This window comes from Rhinatrema bivittatum, chromosome 9, assembly GCF_901001135.1.
Source record: "Rhinatrema bivittatum chromosome 9, aRhiBiv1.1, whole genome shotgun sequence".
Lineage (NCBI taxonomy): Eukaryota > Metazoa > Chordata > Amphibia > Gymnophiona > Rhinatrematidae > Rhinatrema > Rhinatrema bivittatum.
This window is the reverse complement of record NC_042623.1, coordinates 185,410,250-185,423,675: the sequence shown is the minus strand read 5'-3', so window position 1 is coordinate 185,423,675 and position 13,426 is coordinate 185,410,250. Positions and strand designations below refer to the sequence as shown.

Genomic DNA, 13,426 nt, shown 5'->3' with positions numbered 1-13,426 from the left:
ACAGCCAGGTTTTGAGTTTTTTTTTTTAATTTAGGAGTAGAGGTCTCAATGCGTAATTCAGGCGGTAAGGAGTTCCATATAGTGGGGCCAGCTAGGGAAAATGCTCTGCTCATGGTAGAGGAGAGTTTGATAGATTGATTACAGAGGGTTCCTTGTAGGGCTGGGCGAGTAGGTCTATTAGATGTACGGGGGAGGAGGGGGGGGGTTGATCCAGTTGAGGTTATCATTTAACAGACTTTTATGGATGAGGGAGAGCGCTTTGTAAAGTATTCGGGAGGGTATAGGGAGCCAGTGGAGCTCGATAAGTGTGGGGGTAATGTGGTCTCTTTTTCTAGAGTTTGTCAATATACGAGCTGCGGCGTTTTGTAATGGTTTGGTATGCGTTGAGGGGATGCTTGCTGACCATTGCAGGCCAGTCTCAATGTGCAGTGTCTGAACGTGTGCAGATGTGTTGAGGACCCAGCAGACATGCACAGGCACGCCCTGAAGCTTTGTTTACTCAATAGACATGGAGAGGGGCACTGACGAGGGAAAATATCCTGCTCTTGATGTCACTACAAACTTCCGGCCTCCTGTTTTGAACTAAATTGCAGTAAACATTGTAAAGACGCTGTTCGTGCCACAGGTTCTTGCTGGAAGGGCAGTGATCAGGGAACTAGGGCGCGTGAGGTGTGCCATAAAATGCAGACCGGCTATCATTAGCCACGGCACGTCAGAGCTGAAAAAACCTGATGCTTCTGGAGCTCCTTGGACGGACCACACCTGGTGGCCAGACTGGGGGGATGCCTATGTCCCGGAGGGAGCCGTGGTCAGCTGGGAGGCTTATAAAAATGGGAAAGAAACTCCCGTCAGTTGCAAATGAAGGCTCAAGGTCCAGTCCCCCCCCTTCCAATTGAGCTGGCAGTCTAAAGAAGGAAGAAACTGCTGAACCAAAACAAATGCTAATACTCTATACACAAAGATTTACAAAGAAGCCATGAAAAATGCATGGGAAGAACTAAACAAGAGTTAAAAAAAATAAACCACAGCAGGTGAACAGCATCTGCATGGGCTCCCCCATGAAATGTTTCCTAGTCCTATCCTGGGGAAAAGGAAGGCAACAGTCGGTCGGTGGCATGTCCCCTCTGCCCCTTCCCAGACCCCTATCGGCAGCGCTCCTGCAGTTTAACAGATCCCAGAATTCCTGGTTGGGCTTTTCTTGTTCCTTGCTCTGTTATTTTTGTTTTAATCCTAGGCCTTCCCTCCCTCTAGGGCTGAGAACTAGATAAGCTGATTGTGTTAATGGAACTTATATTTTTTAATTTGTGTTAAACTGATTATACTTCACTGATCAGTTTTCCCATGCAGAGTTAAGTTACCTATTTTTTTTTTCCCCCTAAAATAAAGTTAAAAAAATAACTGCACAAAAGATGTTTGGATTTTTCAACTCCTGTTTTACTAATCTTGACAGCATCACTTTAACCTGCCTTCCATGTTACTAAGCACAGCATTCAAAGCTAGTTTATTTTTGTAAGTTGCATTTGTACAGAATATAAAGCTTTCAGATAAGGTAGAGAAGTCCGGAGAGTCAGGAGGCTGGATGGGAATGAAATGTGCCTCTGAATTAAAAATAAAAACACACACAGACAGAAAATAGGCTACCCAGGTCTGAACGCGCAGCTGAAGTGTTCCTGTCCTTCAGCAGGCGAGCAGCAGAGTCAGGGCCGCATTTCCCCTCCCTCGGGGTTACCTGTGTAGAATTTCCGGGTGTAGTGCCGGTTCCCCAGCAGGGCTCTCAGCTGAGCAGACAGGCAGTGGAACTGCAGGCTGTGCTGCAGCCAGAGCTTGGCTGTGTCCTGGTCCCTCGCCCCGTCGCCTCTCCGCTGACCGCTCTCCCGCAAGCTGATAAACTACAAAAACACAGAAAGCAGGGCCAAGTCAGCAAGTGCCACATCTCCCGAGACAAAAGTGCTTCGTGTGTTACCCCCTCAGCTCCGCCCTGTTAAACCATCAATCAGTCATTGACCAGGGGTGGCTGCGTGGTGATTCCCCGTAACCCCACTGAAGGCAGAGACCAACCTTTGAGACTCCATGCAGCAAGCAGCCTATGGGCTTTGCCGCACCGTGCATGGAGCTTCAAGATAGGCTCCCACAGAGTCCAGCAGGGGAGAGAGAGAGAGAGCGAGCCTACCCAGCTTTTAAGTGAGCAGTGGGGCTGGTTTTCATCTCTCAGCTAACGCAAAATAAGGAAGAGTCCTTTCAGCACCACAGAGCCTGCTGCTCACCGTCTCCACCTCGCGGCGACAAGGTGTGAGGGAGGAGGAAAAACCCCCAGCGAGTACAAAATCACTCAAGAATCACCAGAGCTGGGCTCCATGGACCTTAACACAGAGCACAGCAGTGTTCTGAGACAAAAGGATGGGGGCCAGGAAGAAAACTGTGGGGAGGGAGGGAGAGAGAGAGGGGGGGAGAGAGAGAGGGGGAGAGAGAGAAAAGATTGCAAATGAAGGGCCGGGGTGCTGCTCTGCCACATTTGCAAGTTAACAGTAACGGCATCCTCCTGCCCAGTACCCGGCCACACTGTCAACAAGTTGAAAACCCCCCCTCCTATCAGCTGCAAAGAGCATCTCTCTTCTATTACCAGCCCCTATCTGGGTATGTTTGGACCCAGGAAATGCGTTAATAACTCAAGAACGAGGGGGGCTCTGGGTTTTCATTTCCTTGCCAGGAAATGCATCAGACACCTGCTCTAAACCTGATTTTCTCTACTGGGGATTTCCTGGTAAAACAGAGAAAATGGAAACCACAGTCACTGTTATTTTCGGTTCCCTGCGAGGGCCGACTAGCTAACATCATCTTACCAAGAGATCAGTCAGCCAGCCCAAAGCATTTTGCTCTCTCTCATATCCTGATTTAGCACGCCACATGGACCAGACCCCGATAGCATGACGTCATGAAGACAGGCCGGCAGCACCACAGCAAGTTAGTGGGTTAATCAAAATCAGATTATACAAAAGGGGGCCCCCCTTCCTTCTTGTAAGGAGTTTCTTGGCCTCCTCCCCTCCAAAAGTATGCCAGCTGAGCAGAAAGATTCCTCTCATTCTGAGTCTGCTAACACCAAAGCCTTCATCTGTAACATCCCAATACGAGGAACTGCCTGTGCATGCGCTATTTCAGACTGCAGCTCTCTCTTCTGCCCATATTTCCAACCCAGACTGCAATATCTAATACCTGATTCCCGGCCCACTGCTCAAACCACCAAGCCAAGGGCTCTCATCCCATAATGAATATGCAGGAGATAAAATGTGCAGACAAGGGAGGCAGTGCAAGCAAATCTCTCATATGCATATTATCTCACTGCGATTATCCTGGCTGGGGTGGTCCCAAGGACTCCCACCTCAGATCAAATAAACTCGTTGTGATTCACCTTTCCTGTAGCAGCTCAAGGTAAGGAACAATAAATAACAAATATTTACTGCCCGCTACAAATCCAGACAGAACAATGCTCATAGCAGCTTCCAATAACAAAAACAGAAAAATCCATACTAAACAAATAGAATATGAGGAAAAAAAACCCCAAAAACATGCCAACTGCAATTCATACAAAAAAACCCCCAAAAAAAACACACGACCACAGCAAACCCTCATAACGGTAAAGAGCCTTACTCACCATTTGCCAAAAAGAAACTCCAACCTGCCAAGTCTCAACCTCATCACCCCTAAAACTCTAGGTCCCCCTCAAATGCCTGAGCAAAGAACAGAACATGAATTGTATTTCATGAGAAATACAAAGATCATCCTAAGGTGACTGCATTGTAATGAGTCATTTGATACAAATTACAGTCCAGCTGGCCCCCCCCCCTCCTAGGTCACTTTTAAACCTCTTCCCATCCACTAAAAGCTTCCTATAGATTCTCTCTGGCGAACACTCACCTTCTCCATGTGCTGAGACGCATGGGGGCTAATCCACCGAATGTCCTTCACGAAGCGCCAATAATCCTGCTCCTTACAGTACACCTGCCCGGGAACAAAAACAGCAAGACTTCAACACTCGGAGAAAGCTCTTCGGAGAATAACTATGCAAGGTGCACAGGAATGCACAGGGCGGGCAGCTTGCAGCTCTGTGCCCCAGGGGCTTTCACGAACCAAAACATCTCCAGCACATAAAAGTATTCAACGGCGTGAAAGGGAAACCACTAAACAAACACATGAGAAAAACAAGAACGGCTTTTCCTCGACCACAGCCTGGGCCATGTGATGACGATCCAAGACGGAGGAGAACAGAATCAGCTAGCCGAGTTCTGTCACAGAGAATAAATGGGAAGAGTTGGTGCTTGAATGAACGAGAAAAAGGAAAACTGGTTCTTATCTGCTAAAATTTTCGTTCCTGCAATACCACAGATCAGTCCAGACCAGTGGGTTTTGCATCCCTACCAGCAGATGGAAGCAGAGAATAAAAGCTTTTTAGCCACTGCTATATAACAGAGCGTGCCACCTGCAGTCCCTCAGTATTGACCTGCACCCAAGCCAAGATGATCAATCTGAAAAACCCAAATAATTCTGGGCAAACAGAGACTCAAAGTTGGAGCTCCCTGAAACTAGGAACCCCTATATCTCAAAACAAGGGTCATTACAATTAACAACCCTAACCTATTTACAGTGTTTGGAAATCTGCATATTACTTTAAAAAGAAAAACTGCCTTAGCAACATCCAGAAGCGAGGAAGGTCTTTCAAAAACTCACAGCAGATGGGCTTCTGGACTGATCTGTAGTACTCCAGGAATGAAAATTAGCAGATAAGAACCAAATTGTCCTTTCTTCGTACCCCAGATCAGTCCAGATGTGGGATGTACCCAAGCCCCTCTAGACTGGGCTAGATCTTGAAAGACCCACGCACAAAAAACTTTCCCCAAATACAGATTTGGGGAAGTGCACATGCACCGCCAGACAGTAATGTCTGGTAAAAGTCTGAAGTGAAGAGCCATGTCGCCGCCCGACAAATCTCCTGTGGAGAAACAGTTGACACTCTGCCCAGGAGGTTACCTGCACCCTAGCTGAATACGCCCACAACCCCTCCGGAACCGATCAACCCTTACAAATGTAAGCTGAAATTATTGCCTCCTTCAACCATCGTGCAATCATGCCCTTGGGAAGCTTTATTTCCCTTCTTCGTTCCACTTAACAGAACAAAGATGATCTGATTTCCAAGAAGGCATTAGTCACCTTCAGATATTGCAAGAGAATTTGCTGAACATCCAATAAGTGAAGCTCCTTTGCAAGTCGAGTGTAGGGTATCAAATGTAGGAAGGCCGGCAGTTCCATCGCCTGGTTATTTATTATTATTATTTAGATTTTTAGATTCTGCTTTTCGGCACTTCAAAGTGTATATCAAAGCAGATTATATTCAGGAACTATAGGTATTTCCCTATCCCCACAGGGATTACAATCTAATTTTGTACCAGAGATGAGATGAGTAAAACCTTGAACAAGATGGAAAGGACCGTACGTAACCATACACCATTCTCCAAAAAGCGTAGGAAAGAGTTCCTACACGATAATGTTTGGTTCTGCGAAATCCTCTTAGCCAAGCAAATGGCTACCAAGAAAACAATCTTCAGGATGAGATCTTTCAAAGAAGCACTATTGGTTCAAAGGGAGGAACACAAACAACTCTAAGGACCAGATTAAGGTTCCACACTGGACACATCCTCCGGCTTGGCGGACACAAATGCTTCACCCCTTCAGAAAACGCATGACATCCAGATGAGATGCCAACGATCTCCCCGGCAGCTTACCTCAAAGACAACCTAAGGCTGCCACTTCTACTCAGAGAGAATCATAGGACAATCCCTTTGCTAACCTGCTTTGCAAAAAGGGTAAGCCTTGAGGAATATCTACGTGCAATGGATGTAGTCCGTTCTGCAAACACTGACTCAAACACACTCCAAATGCAGACATAAGCCAAAGACGTGGAAGGCCTCCTCGCCTGAAGCAACCACTGGCTCAGAGTATCCTTTCAAAAAGCCAAGCCGATAGACAAAAGTGATATGCAGTCTGTAAAGATGGGTCTCTGATGCAACAGCCCGGGCAGATGGGCTAAACGAATGGGATAGCCTATAGCGAGATGAACCAGATCTGCAAACCACAGTTGGCGCAGCCACTCTGGTGGCACGAGATTCACCCTGCCCAGATGATGTTCAATGCAACTCAATATCTGGCCTATGAGAGGCTGTGGGAGGGGAGGGGGGGAATGGACACAGAGCTGAAGCTTCTTTGGCACCCTTGGAGCAGACTTCCCTCCGGTGGCTGTAAAACAGATCTGCCTTTGCATTTTCTTGAACTGCCATAAGGTCCAACTCCGGCCTGCCCCATCTGGCCTGTATAAGGGCGAAGGCCTCCACTGACAATTCCCATGCCCCTAGATCCAGCTGCTGACCGCCTAATAGTCCGCCTGCACATTGTCCACTCCAGCCACGTGATACACTGCTACTTCTGCTAGATGCTTCTCCACCCAAACAAACCACTCATACACCTCCTGAGCCACCAGCCTCTTTGTTCCATTTTGATGATTGATGTATGCCACCATTGTTCAGATTACTTACCTGGTAATCTTGTTTTCCTTAGTGTAGACAGATGGACTCAGGACAAATGGGATAGTATCCGCGTGCTAGCAGTTGGAGACGGATCTGACGTCAGCACAGGGGCGTGTATATATCCCCACAGGAAGCGCAGCTGTTCAGTAATCTTCCTTGCAAAAGCTGTTAGGGATGCGTGTACTGACGCTCAATGAAAAGTAAAGAAAAAAGTGAAAACAGGCCTCCCCTGACCAATTGACAGTGGCCGGAGACCGCCAGCCTTCCCAACCGGAAGGCGTGGATATAGGCAGAGTGTACGCTCTTAGGAACACAAAAGTCAAAGGCGTACCCGGAATCAGTGAAACCCATGGACACAGGCAGCTGGGCGGGATGCTGAGTCCATCTGTCTACACTAAGGAAAACAAGATTACCAGGTAAGTAATCTGAACATTTCCTGGCGTGTAGCCAGATGGACTCAGGACAAATGGGATGTACCAAAGCTTTACACCCCGCCTGGGCGGGAGGCTGCCTGAGGACCATGCAGCACCGCCCTCGCAAAGGCCGAGTCCTCCCTGGCCTGGACATCCAGACGGTAGAACCGAGAAAAGGTATGGAGGGAGGACCATGTCGCCGCTTTACAGATGTCCGCCGGTGACAGCATCCGGGATTCAGCCCAAGACGCCGCTTGGGCTCTGGTAGAATGAGCCTTAACCTGTAGAGGCGGAGCCTTCCCAGCCGCCACGTAGGCGGCTCTGACCACGTCTTTAATCCAGCGGGCAATGGTGGGCCGAGAGGCCGCTTCACCTTGCTTCTTCCCGCTGTGTAGGACGAACAGATGGTCTGTCTTCCGCAGGTCTTGAGTCATTGTCAGATACCTGGGCAGCAATCTGCCGAGGTCGAGATGGCGTAATAAACGGCCTTCTTCAGATTTCTTCAAACCTACCGTGGTAGGCAAGGATATGGTTTGGTTAAGATGAAACTGTGAAACCACTTTAGGGAGAAAGGAGGGAACCGTCCGAAGATGGATAGACTCCGAAGTGATACGTAGAAAGGGGTCACGGCAGGACAGCGCCTGTAGTTCAGAGACGCGGCGTGCGGAGCATACGGCCAGCAGGAATACCAACTTCAGGGTTAGAGACCGTAGAGACAAGCCCCGAAGGGGTCGGAAGGTGGATCCCGCAAGGAAATCCAGAACCAGATTAAGGTTCCAGAAGGGTATAGGCCACTTTAGTGGCGGACGAATATGCTTGACGCCTTGCAGGAAACGAGAAACATCAGGGTGCTTGGCGATAGTCTTGCCACCTCTCCTGGGTCCATAGCACGATAGTGCCGCTACCTGAACCTTGATGGAGCTGAGGGAGAGACCCTTCTGAAGCCCATCCTGCAAGAAATCCAACACAATAGGAATAGTGGCGGCATGTGGACTGGTGCCATGAGAGTCGCACCATGCTTCAAAGATTCTCCAGATCCGTACGTAGGTGAGGGAAGTGGAAAACTTGCGAGCCCGGAGGAGTGTAGTAATCACAGGCCCCGAGTAACCCTTTTTCTTCAGTCGAGCCCTCTCAATGGCCAGACCGTAAGAGAGAACTGAGCCGGATCCTCGTGCAGAATGGGACCTTGACGTAGAAGGTCCCGGAGAGGAGGCAGGGGGAGAGGCTCCCCTGCCAGCAGGCGTCTGAGGTCCGCGTACCAGGGTCTTCTCGGCCAGTCCGGGGCCACCAGAAGAACTAGGCCCTGGTGTGACCGAATCCTGTGGATGAGGGCACCCAGTAGAGGCCACGGGGGAAAGGCATATAGAAGAGTCCCCGGAGGCCACGGCTGGACCAGAGCATCGATGCCGTGCGAGCACGGGTCGCGCCTGCGGCTGAAGTATCTGGGTACCTGAGCATTGGACTTGTCTGCCAGTAAATCCATGGCCGGGATCCCCCAGCGATCGACAATCATCTGGAAAGCTGTGGGGGACAGCTGCCACTCGCCTGGATTCAGGCGTCCCCTGCTGAGGAAGTCTGCTGTGGTATTGTCCTTCCCGGCAATGTGGACGGCGGAGATGTCCCGCAGATTCGCCTCTGCCCAAACCATGAGTGGGGCGATTTCCAGAGATACCTGTCGGCTTCTGGTTCCGCCCTGACGGTTGATGTAGGCCACCGTGGTGGCGTTGTCGGACATCACCCTGACAGCTCTGTGCTGCAGCCGCGGAGCGAAACGAAGGCAGGCCAGTCTGACTGCCCGGGCTTCCAGGCGATTGATGTTCCATGTGGACTCCTCCCTGTTCCAACGCCCTTGCGCAGTGAGTTCTTCGCAATGTGCTCCCCAGCCGCTGAGGCTGGCATCCGTGGTGAGCAAGATCCACGTGGGCGAGGACATCCGCGACCCCCTGCTCAGGTGGTCGGACCGCAACCACCACCGCAGCTGGGTCCGAACATGGACCGGCAGAGGGAGGGCGCGTGGAATAGGCTCGGTGATGGGGGCTCCAGCGAGAGAGCAGGGAAAGCTGTAGTGGTCTCATATGGGCTCGTGCCCAAGGCACCAATTCCAGAGTGGAGGCCATGAGACCCAGAACTTGCAGATAATCCCAAGCTAACGGCCGACTGGTTCCCAACAGATACCGGATACGCTGCCGAAGTTTCAACTGTCTCTTGGACGTAAGACTGACCGTGTCCGCCCGAGTGTCGAACCTTACCCCCAGATATTCTATGGACTGGGAAGGCTGTAGGCAGCTCTTGCTGAGGTTGATGACCCAGCCCAAGCTTTCCAGAAGGGCGATCACCCTGTCGGTTGTCCGCAGGCTCTCCGCTCGGGACTTCGCCCTGATCAACCAGTCGTCTAGGTAGGGATGGACCAAGATCCCGTCCCGCCTGAGTGCCGCCGCCACAACCACGATCACCTTGGTGAATGTCCTCGGGGAGGTGGCCAACCCGAAGGGGAGAGCTCGAAACTGGAAGTGGCGGTCCAGAACCTTGAAGCGGAGGAAGCGCTGATGATCCGGATGTATCGGAATATGAAGATAGGCTTCGGACAGGTCTAATGCCGTGAGGAACTCTCCGGGCTGGACTGCGGCTTTGACGGAGCGCAGAGTTTCCATGCGAAACCTCGGCACCCGTAAGTACCGATTGAGGGATTTGAGGTCCAGCACAGGCCGAAAAGTGCCCCCTTTCTTGGGTACTATGAAATAAATGGAATAGTGTCCAGAATTCACTTCCCAGGCAGGCACTGGGAGGATGGCGTTCAAGGTCAGGAGCCTCGTCAGGGTGGCCGCCAACGCTGCCTTCTTGAGCGGGGAACATGAAGACTCCACAAACTTGTCCGGAGGAAGATGATGAAAGTCCAGATAATACCCCTCTCGGATAACTGCGAGGACCCACTGGTCCGACGTGATCTCGACCCATCTGGGGTAGAAGAGGGTCAACCTGCCCCCTATGGCTTCGTCCCCCAGATGAATCGGCAAATTCTCATTGTGGGATGCGACCGGGACCCCCGCCCGGCCCGTTCCCCCATCTGCGCAGCCTGGACCGAAAGGACTGATTCCTGGCCGGAGGACGCGGCGTCTGGTAGTGCCCTCTATATGGAACAAATCGCTGTGAACCCCTGCCCCTGGAGGGCCGGGGACCGGAGCGCTGTCCCCTCCTGGACCGGTCTTCTGGTAGGCGAGGCACAGGAGAGGCACCCCAGGAAGCGACAAGCTTATCAAGGTCACTGCCAAACAGAAACGAGCCCTGAAAAGGCAATTTGGTGAGGCGAGACTTGGAAGGGGCATCAGCGGACCATGGCTGGATCCATAGGTGTCTCCTGGCGGCCACGGAAGACGAGATCCCCTTAGCCGTGGTTCGAACCAAATCCGATGCGGCATCGGTGAGGAAGGAAAGAGCGGGCTCCATGTCAGCCGCCGGAGCGTTGTTCCGGACCTGAGACAAGCAGGCACGAGTGACCACCGTGCAACAGGCCGCAAGCCTCAAAGAAAGAGCTGCCACCTCAAAATTTTGCTTCAGAATGGCGTCCATCCGCCTGTCCTGGGGCTCCCTGAGGGCCAAACCCCCTTCCACAGGAATGGTAGTGCGCTTGACCACAGCGCTAATTAAGGCGTCCACCTGAGGGCATGCCAGGAGGTCCTGGAGAGCCGGTGCCAATGGGTACATGCCTTTCAGGGCCCGGCCCCCTTGAAAGGAGGCCGCCGGTGCTGCCCATTCCAAATCAATGAGTTGCTGAGCTGCCTGCAAGAAAGGAAAATGGCGGGCTGTAGGACGAAGACCTTCCAGCAGGGGGTTCTGCGCAGAAGGAATCGAAGCACTGGGTCCAGTGATCTCCAACTCCGCCAGACACTGAGACACGAGGTCCGAGAGGTCCTCCTTAGGGAAAAAGCGCCGCATAGTCCGGTATGGCGCAATCCCCGGGGGGAGGTCCCCTTCGTCCGGGAGTTCGGACTCGTCCGGTGAAACCTCCAGGTCCGAGTGATCGGGACTGTCCAATAGCGGGAGGTCCCGCTCCCGAGAAGGCTGCGAGGGTCCCGGAACCGGATCCCTAGAGGCTGCCATCATGGCGGCAGCCGCAGTATGCGCCGGAGACGCCGCCCCCGCAGGAACCGCAGCAACCGCCGGAAGAACAGGCGCAGCAAGGACCGTAGGGGCAGGACGCGAAGCCGTCTGCATCTGGACAAAGGCATGAATTCCCTGAAAAAGATCCACCCAGGAAATGGAAGCCGCCTCAAAACGCCGGGGTACCAGATCCCCCGGGATTCCCGAGCGGTCGAGACCGCCTCCCAAATCCGGGGTAGCCGCAGGTGAACTATCAAAAAACTGCGGCTGAGATTGGTCCTGGCCGGAGGGTCCCCCGGCCGCCGCACATTGGGTACACAGGGAGTCGGGGTCAGTACCGCGCGTGGCACGAAGGTGGCACGCGGAGCAGAGGCCCAGAGCCGAAACGTCTAGGGCAAGAGGCGGCGCAGCTGCGGCCGCGGCTGCGAGCTGATCCATGAGCAGAATATAGCAAGCGTGCGCTTCCTATGCGGCAGCAATAGGCGCAGGCTAGAACAGGCGCACAATAGCAATAGGATGCGGCAGCAATAGGCGCTGAATAGAGCAAGCGCACAATAGCAAAGGCAAGCGGCAGCAATAGGCGCTGAGCAAAACAAGCGCACAATAGCAATAGGAAGCGGCAGCAATAGGCGCTGAGCAAAACAAGCGCACAATAGCAATAGGAAGCGGCAGCAATAGGCGCTGAGCAAAACAAGCGCACAATAGCAATAGGAAGCGGCAGCAATAGGCGCTGAGCAAAACAAGCGCACAATAGCAATAGGAAGCGGCAGCAATAGGCGCTGAGTAGGAACAGGCGCCCAATAGCAAGAGTATGCGACAGCAATAGGCGCTGAAAAAAAACAGCCGCACAATACGAAGCAGGTAGCAATATACACCTAAGGGCAGTCAATAGGCATACAGCAGCAATATGCGGCACATACTCACAGTGGTAGCCAAGAAGCAAGAACAAGGAGGAGAGGAGGAAAAAAAAAAAAAAAAAATAATAATAATAATAAAAGCCGCGCCCATTACAGGCGCGGAATACCTGAGTAAGGCCACAAATGGCGTCCTCCACAGCTTGCCACGCCGCCGGTCCTCTAGATAGCGGAGACCTGGGTGAAGAGACGTACGCCGTACCAAATCTGCAGCGCTGCCGGGCAGGATCACAGGCGGTCTCCGGCTGCGAGGGGAAAGGGCCGATACCTTTCACCGCCGCGGTTGAGGCACTGCACCCGCTACCTCGTCCACGCCGGGAGCGAGGGCCTCGGCTGAACCGAGGACTTACACCTCCGGGGGACCACGGGAGTCACCCCGGGAAGCTCAACTGGGGGGCACGGCCAGAACGGCCCCTGAGGAGCGCGGGGCTCAAAAAGGTGTCGAAGAAAGGCAAAGTAGAATCTAGAAGAGAAGAAAACAAAAATGAAAGTAGTCTTGGAAAGCACGCTGAACCAGCGTGCAGGCACTCCAAACTGCTTTGGAGACGGAAATTACTGAACAGCTGCGCTTCCTGTGGGGATATATACACGCCCCTGTGCTGACGTCAGATCCGTCTCCAACTGCTAGCACGCGGATACTATCCCATTTGTCCTGAGTCCATCTGGCTACACGCCAGGAAATGTCGCATTGTCTGAGAACACTCATACTGTTGGTCCCTGAACGAGCAGAAGAAAATTGTGAAAGGCTTTGAGAACCGCCCTCATTTCCAATCAGTTGATTGATCAGGATGCCTCTATTGGCGACCACTGACCTTGGGCAGTTCGTCCTTGACAAATCTCCCCCCCCCACCCCCAAACTTCTGAGGCTGGCATCCATAGTCACCACCACCCAATCTGGAACCTCCAGGTCCAACCCTTTTTTCTAAACTGGGACAAGACAGCCACCACAAAATTCTGGACCTGGAAAAAGAAGCTGAAATTCTTTTGAGAGTGGATTCCAATGGAATAAAAGCACCCTCTGGAGAGCAAATGCCCATGGAACTAACTCTAGCGTAGATACCATACAGCCCAGACCTGCAAATAGTCCCATATTCTGGTTACCGAAAGCTGCAGAAGTCAAAGCACCTGCGTCTGCAACTCGATCACCCTCTCCATGGTCAGAAACACGTTCCCGACACAGGTATCGAATTGAGCTCCCAGATATTCCAACGACTGGGATGGCTCCAAGTGACTCTTTGCCAGGTTCACCACTCAGTCTAACGACCACAGCAGCTGTATGACACATCAAATCAATTGAAGACACTCCACTTCAGACTTCGCCCTGAGTCAATCGTCCAGGTATGGGCAGCACCCAGATTCCTTCCCTCCTGAGTGCTGAGCCACCACCACCATTACTTTCATGAAAGTCCAAAGCGCTGGCGCCAACCCA

At 52.2% G+C, this 13,426-nt stretch overlaps 1 protein-coding gene across 3 annotated transcripts in view; it reads right to left on the bottom strand.

Annotated features, from left to right (window-relative positions):
- The window catches only part of RUBCN (rubicon autophagy regulator), a 122,094-nt gene that overhangs the window by 69,165 nt on the left and 39,503 nt on the right, over nucleotides 1-13,426 (bottom strand). For all 3 annotated transcript variants that reach the window (XM_029615098.1, XM_029615100.1, XM_029615099.1), the window contains exons 3-4: nucleotides 3,913-3,996; nucleotides 1,730-1,889 (exon numbers count right to left, since the gene is read on the bottom strand). In XM_029615098.1, coding sequence (XP_029470958.1) covers nucleotides 1,730-1,889; nucleotides 3,913-3,996 — 244 coding nt within the window. The remainder of the gene's footprint in view (nucleotides 1-1,729; nucleotides 1,890-3,912; nucleotides 3,997-13,426) is intronic.